This window comes from Bos indicus x Bos taurus, chromosome 16, assembly GCF_003369695.1.
Source record: "Bos indicus x Bos taurus breed Angus x Brahman F1 hybrid chromosome 16, Bos_hybrid_MaternalHap_v2.0, whole genome shotgun sequence".
Classification (NCBI taxonomy): Eukaryota; Metazoa; Chordata; class Mammalia; order Artiodactyla; family Bovidae; genus Bos; species Bos indicus x Bos taurus.
Window position 1 is genome coordinate 64360323 of NC_040091.1, and position 6588 is coordinate 64366910.

Below are 6588 nucleotides of genomic sequence, written 5' to 3' on the forward strand. Positions count from 1 at the left end.
TTAAATCAAGTCCGACTCTTTGTGACCCTATGAACAGTAGCCAGCCAGGTTCCTCCGTCCATGGGATTCTCCAGGCAAGAATACTGGAGTGGGTAGGCATTCCCTTCTCCAGGGGATCTTTCCAACCCAGGGACTGAACACTTGTTGCCTGCATCTCTGGCATTACCAGGTGGGTTCTTTACCACTAGTGCCACCAGGGAAGCCCAATAACTCTTTGAGGTATGTATAATTATTAGTCATTTCCAGATGAGGCAGCTAGGCTTAGAGCTGCACTGATGTGCCCATGAGCATACAGGAGATTTGAGCCCTAGTCTATCTGACTTTAATTTTCATACTCTCCCCTCCAAACTAAACTACCAGGCTTGGAGGACAAAGAGGGGAGGAGGCAAGGGTAAGGTGGGGAAAATAAAATAATGGATAGAAGTGGACTCCAGTACCATCTATGTTTTCAGCCATGAGCTGAAACTTCCATCTAGAAGTAAAACAAAAACACTTAATGTCAAGATGGTAATGATAAAATATGACATCATTCTCACTGCTGACGCAAACTAGCATTAGTAGTAGTTTGGAACATTTTATAAACCACACTTATATTTGTATATCAAGTTAAACATTCAACAAAATGCTACTGGTTGGGCATTAAAATGTAGATATAAATCCAAGCTAATCCCCAAACACTGCACAGATAAAACTGTGAAAACATCAGGCTCAGCACCCTGAACAAGTAGAGTTTGTCACTGTCAGTGTTCATGTCAACAGAAACATCTCTTTATTTAAAAGCCATATGATGGTTTCCAAGTTAGCATACATATTACTTTTCAAAAGTCTACCAAATGAAATGCCCAAATTGTTCTGTAATTACATGATGGTCACTGCCTTGTGACTGCACAGACTGTGAATCCCAACTGCCTTCCCACAGGGAGCAGCAGGCTCTCCAAAACACAAGCTAATGTATCTTTTGGGTCCAATGTCTTTCCTTGGGCCCAGCTCCATTTTTCATCATCATATTACTGGGCACTGTCCCCCTTAATCATAGGTTTGGGACAGGGGGGATGAGGTCAGCCTTCCCTGTACTGCTAAGGCCACTATTCATGGCTCCACTGAATAGAAGAGAACCCACTCAAGTGCACTGCCGCAGGTCACAATGCCGACCAGTTCCCTTCATCTCAGCAGCACAGGTTTTAATTAGAACACAAGGATTATCTTAGTTCCTTATCACACAATTGTGATAGCTGAACGAAAACAGTTTGGTGGGGTTTTGAGATCAGACAGGTAAATAATGTGACAAGTTCTCCCTTTTGCTGGTACAAAGTATCTCTAAAATATAAACTTTCTTTAACTCAGTTGAATACAAATAAACTTGATGCTGAGATAACTGCACTCATCCTCTGAAGAGGTTTTCAGGTCAATTTTTTGGTACTCAGTGCAGATCTGGTCCAGAACTTTAGCTGAGGGAAAAACATCACACTACTGGGAAATCTGAATGTGATCATTGAACCAGGCTCTTAATTACTCATACAGGTAAGAAATCTCATCAGATACTCCTCCCGCCATTGTTAACGGTAAGCAGATGAAGAAGAGTGAGTCTGCATAGAGTTACTAAAATAAGATGAAATCGAAGCTGGCAACCCCGTCCCTACACTCAACATGGTTCTGTTTTATAAAGTTCTGGCCATTTTTGACACTGCCTATTTTTGACATCAGCATGTGTTGGCTCTGCAGAGTGGATACTAGTCAATTTGCCATCTCAGAATGTTGAGTAGAGTGTGGGACTGGAGTAAGTAAGTGGTAGAAGCACCTCAAAGCTGCAGCATCCTAAACCGAGTTACTGCCTCTCCTGGAGGGTTATAACCCATCACCTTCCCAGTCAAATAATCTTCTAGTGCTAGTCGTGAAGTCAGCAGCTCCAGAGTACAATGCAATGGGTTTGGAGATTTGCAAAACTTAGACCCCCCACTCACTTTATCTCCCCTGACAGGAAGCTCTGGTTAATGTCCCAGTGCCTTTTTCTGGAACCCTTCTTCCTTCCCAGGTTTTTTGTGGATTCCTATTTGTCCTTCAAAACTGAACTCAAACTGTCAACTATCCTAAAAAAACCAATCTTCCATGACCACACGACTGCCCTAATCTGATTTAGAACTCTTTTGTCACCCTTCCAGTAGCTACAAATGCCACTCAGATCACCTTACACGGCCGAGTTAAAAAAAAAACCAAAACATACTTATCTATGAGGAGCCACATCTTATTCAACCTTTTCCCGCCTGAACAGGGCGTAATGCCTGGTTCTCACAAAAGCAGGTGATTAGGAGCCCAAACTTACATGCTTGCACAACCTCTTTGTCCCTCAGTTTTCTCATCTGTAAAAAGGTATAATAATAAGACATGCCTGATGGGGTTATTGTGGAGATGAAACCAGAAAATGAATTGTAAAGTGCTTAGAAGAACTGTGAGCTCTTATTATTAAATATCTGTGAAATTAACAAGCCAATATAATCTTTACTAAGTTAGTTACTTTAGACACAATATCTTCTATGAAATGGAGATAATCTTATTTCTCCATAGGATGGTAGCAAACGTCAAAGGAGATAACACAGCTGGTACTTTGAAAGCTGTAAAGGACTACTTAAAAACTGGCATTTTATTATTTTTACTTAATAAATTATACAACACTCTAAGCCAGAACTCAAAGAAGAGTCTTCAGTGGCTGGCTAATGCAGGGGTTGCCCAAGGCCTTACCCAAGCTGTGGGTTTCTTCCTTAACTTTCCAACATTGACCATAAAGGTACAGTCCCATAAACCACGAACAAGGGTAAGGGAAAAGAGATCCCTAAGGTCTATGCAGAACTGGAATGCTCTTTATCTAAAGAGAACACCAACATCCATAGAATCTGGAACATCCAGGGAACTGAGGATGTACAATCACTGCTCAATGATTATGATCATATCATACAATCTATGGAATTCAAGAGCCAGAAAAAATTTCTGAAATCACTTATTCTAATTCCCTTATTTTACTGATGAGGAAACATATCTGTGACTCCCAAGCAACTGGCCCCAAACCAAGGTCAAGCTAGTAACAAACAAAACAAGTCGCTTAATATGTAGCTTATAGGTTTATATACATTTTGCTTATGTTGTGTTCCCTTTATCTTTTTGGAGGTGGTCTTTAGAAACAAACTAGGGTTAAAATTCCCATTTTAATCATTTATTAATTCAGTGAGTGAGTTACTAAACTGATCCAAGTCTCAGTTTCTTTGTTGTAAAATAAGAATCATAGTATCTCTCTTTTTTTTATTTTATTTTTTAACTTTACAATATTGTATTGGTTTTGCCATATATTGAAATGAATCCGCCACAGGTATCTCTTAAAAGTTTGCATGCGTGTGTGCTCAGTCACTCAGTCGTGTCTGACACCCTGCGCCAACCCCACAGACTGTAGCCCTCCAGGCTCCTCTGTTTGTGGAATTTTCCAGGCAAGAATACTAGAGTGGGTTGCCAATTCCTACTCCAGGGGATCTTCCTAACCCAGGGACTGAACCTGCATCTCTTGCATCTCCTGTACTCCCAGGTGGATTCTTTACCACTGTGCCAAGTTTACTATATGAAAAAAGGGGTAATGTCTGTACATTGGATAGCAAAACCTGTGCCTCATACTGACTTCTGCACTCACTCATTTCCTAGTAACTATTGGGATGTTCTTCAAAATTAAACAATGCATAAAGACAGGCCATACTGTAAAGCATCTCTTTTGAAGAAAGCATCTGAGAACTGACACTTGCAAAATTTTCTTTTGGTACTGAAATGGTTAAAAAAAAATCATCTGGTTTAAAACCTGGCTGCACCAATGTTCCCACTTTCCACATAACATGTCCTCCTGCGTGGCGGCCGGCACGTATAACGGGGTATATAGTAAGGCAGTGTATAGCACAGTGAGGTACTATATCTCATGTTTGCTTTCTCACCTCTGCACTTTGCCCACCAGGTACCCTTAGGCTGCCAGTTCCAGCTACTGCTTTATCCTTTCTTCTCCCTTTCTGCCCCACCAAGGCTTTAAGGATATCTCGTCTGTGGACAGCTCCCTTCATCAACACAAGACAGAAATCGTTCCCCAGTGACCAGGGCTCTATCTTCCTCGGGAGACCAAAGGCCTCTTGTCCATGTATCTGGTGGCTTATCTCCTCTGGTCAGGGTCCACCTCTTCCTCCACAGGCCCCTGAGCGGCTCACCTGGCCACCAAATTCTCACCCTCCGATACCTGCTTTTATACAAAGATGTGGGGACAGGACCAATTTCTAAAGTTGAGATGGGCAGCCACCCCCACTGATGCCCTGACCCTCCCCGCAGCAAGCACCGGGACCAGGCCCGGGTTTCTATTCTAAGAGCATCAAATCTTAGCTGTTTGCCTTCCTGAGGCTGCTCAGTCCCCAGGACGCAGTACCCCAAGGCACCCGGCGATGTTTGCATCTGCGGCCGCTTTGGGCCCAGGCAGGATGCGGGGACGGGACAGCTTGGAGCGCTCAGACGAGAGAGCATCCACGGTGGTGGCGTGGTTAGAACGCAGCGGGCTCCACCTAGCCTTAATCTCTGGATCCTGACCCCCCTCTCTCCTTTCCCCTCACACCCGGGGAGAACCCGGAGCCACTTTTCCAGCCTCTGAGATGAAAGCCTGGCACCTGGAAGCCAGGGCGGCGCACCCCAGCCACTCCGGAGTCCCCCGTTGCCAGCCGCAGTGACGGACCACGTCGCGTCCCAAGGAGCTGGCGGCGACGACGGGCACCTTTATTCCCTCACTCCCGGACGAAGAATGAGAGGTGAGGAAAAAAGGAATCTTCGCGAGTGCAAAGGCGGAGAAGCTAGCACTTTCGCGGCGTCTCCCCAGCCCTATCTGGGAGAGGCACGAGGTCACCCCATTCGTACTGTCCCCGGGGGAGCTCCGTGCGGGCTGCTTATCCCCAGGAGCACCCGTGGCGCACACAGACGCGCGCGTCCTTCCCGACCGCAACCGCTGATCCGGCCAGGACCCGGGCAGGCAGCGAGGGGTGTGCGCACCATGTCCCCCGCGCGTCCTGAGCTGCCCCCCGACCCCCCGGCCCGGCGCGGCGGGCTCACCAGATGGCCATCCTGCTCTTGGGGTAGTCCAGGCGCTCCAGGCAGCCGAGGAAGTGAGGCAGCGTGTGCGCAGCGTTGCGCGCGAGGACGACCACGAGCACCGTGGGTCTCTGCAGGGGCGACTCGGGGAAAACCACCGCCTCCTCTTCGTCGTCCTCGGAGTCCGCCTCGGCGGCGAAGCGCGCCCGGCAGCCGCCGCGCAGCAGAGCCCAGGAGAGGAGCAGCAGCGCCCAGGCCAGGGGGGCGGCGGGGCGCGCGGCCATGTTCCGGACCGTGGCGGGCGGCGGGACGACCCGGCGCGGATGCCCGAGGCCGGCGGCGAGGGGCGGAGGGGAGGCGGCTGGCGCGCGCGCACTGGCACGGCCTCGGCCGCCGGGACCCTCCCGCTGCAGCCGCCGCCGCACCGCCCAGGCCCCGCCGCGGGCGCTCCGGAGTACCTGCGGCCGCCGGCGCTCGCCTGGGCTCCGGCTCGCAGACAGTCGTGTCGGTGCGGCTGTTTGTCCCGAGTCCGGCGGAAAGTTCCTCTAGTTCAGGTTCAGCTTGTACTGAGGTCTGTGGCTTTCCCCAGGGCTGTGAGGTGTGGCCGTGTCTGCCAATGGGCGTGTGAATGAGTGTGTGTGTGTATGTGCGCGCGCGCGCGCGAGCGAGCGTGTGTACATAACGGTACAACTCCAAGAAAATTTATTCTGCTTTTGCAAACCGCAGTCTAAAGTCCTTCACAGTGATGCAATGTATCCAGTTTTTCATAATGCACCTATTGACTAAATGGGTAGACTTCTAAAATGGAAAGTCACCCAGTGATTCATTACTATGATAAACAGGTTGTTTTTTTTTTTTTTAACTTCCACGAAGGCAGAATATTTGTATTTCCTCACCCTCAAGTGCTCTTTAAATTCATTTTTGACTGAGTAGTCTCCCCAATAAGATCTAGCTGGAAGACCTGAAGAATTTTAGAGCCAGATCGAACTCTTCAAATGAAAGGAAAGCTCTTCATGGGGCATGTCCTCTACCTGACAACTCAGGGTCCTGAACTTCCTGAAAGGGTGGCTGGTTAAGGACCAGATTCACTTCAGATGGTTTTCTTTTTCCTTAATGACCCAAACTGATAAATTGTAACAGGGAAAATCTATACATGCTGGAAGAGGAGGGAGAATAAGGAAGAAAGAAGGAAGGGTAGAAGAAGAACGCAATTAGCAGGTAAAGTGAAAACGCTAGGAAATATACCGTCAAAGGATATTTAATTTGAACACAATGGAGGAAAGCTAGTAAAGAAGTTCTTTACTAATTTCTTTTTTGTGTGGAATTCTTTTTTTGAAGTTCTTTGTGTGTGGAAGTTGGAGCTAAATTTTTGTCTCACATGTGTCACTTATTTGTGTGACCTTGGAGACTTGACCTCTCTGGACATCAATTTCTTCCTATGTAAAAGCCTTTTAAGTTCCTGCCTTATTTTCTCATTCAACAACCGTTTATGAAATTACT

At 47.2% G+C, this 6588-nt stretch overlaps 1 protein-coding gene across 1 annotated transcript in view; it reads right to left on the reverse strand.

The window, feature by feature from the left end:
• Positions 1-5408, reverse strand: part of COLGALT2 (collagen beta(1-O)galactosyltransferase 2) — a 121303-nt gene extending 115895 nt beyond the window's left edge. The window contains exon 1 of the mRNA XM_027565555.1: positions 5110-5408. Within this exon, the coding sequence (XP_027421356.1) occupies positions 5110-5372 (263 nt within the window). The 5' untranslated portion in view covers positions 5373-5408. The remainder of the gene's footprint in view (positions 1-5109) is intronic.
• Between the last annotated feature and the right edge of the window lie 1180 nt (positions 5409-6588).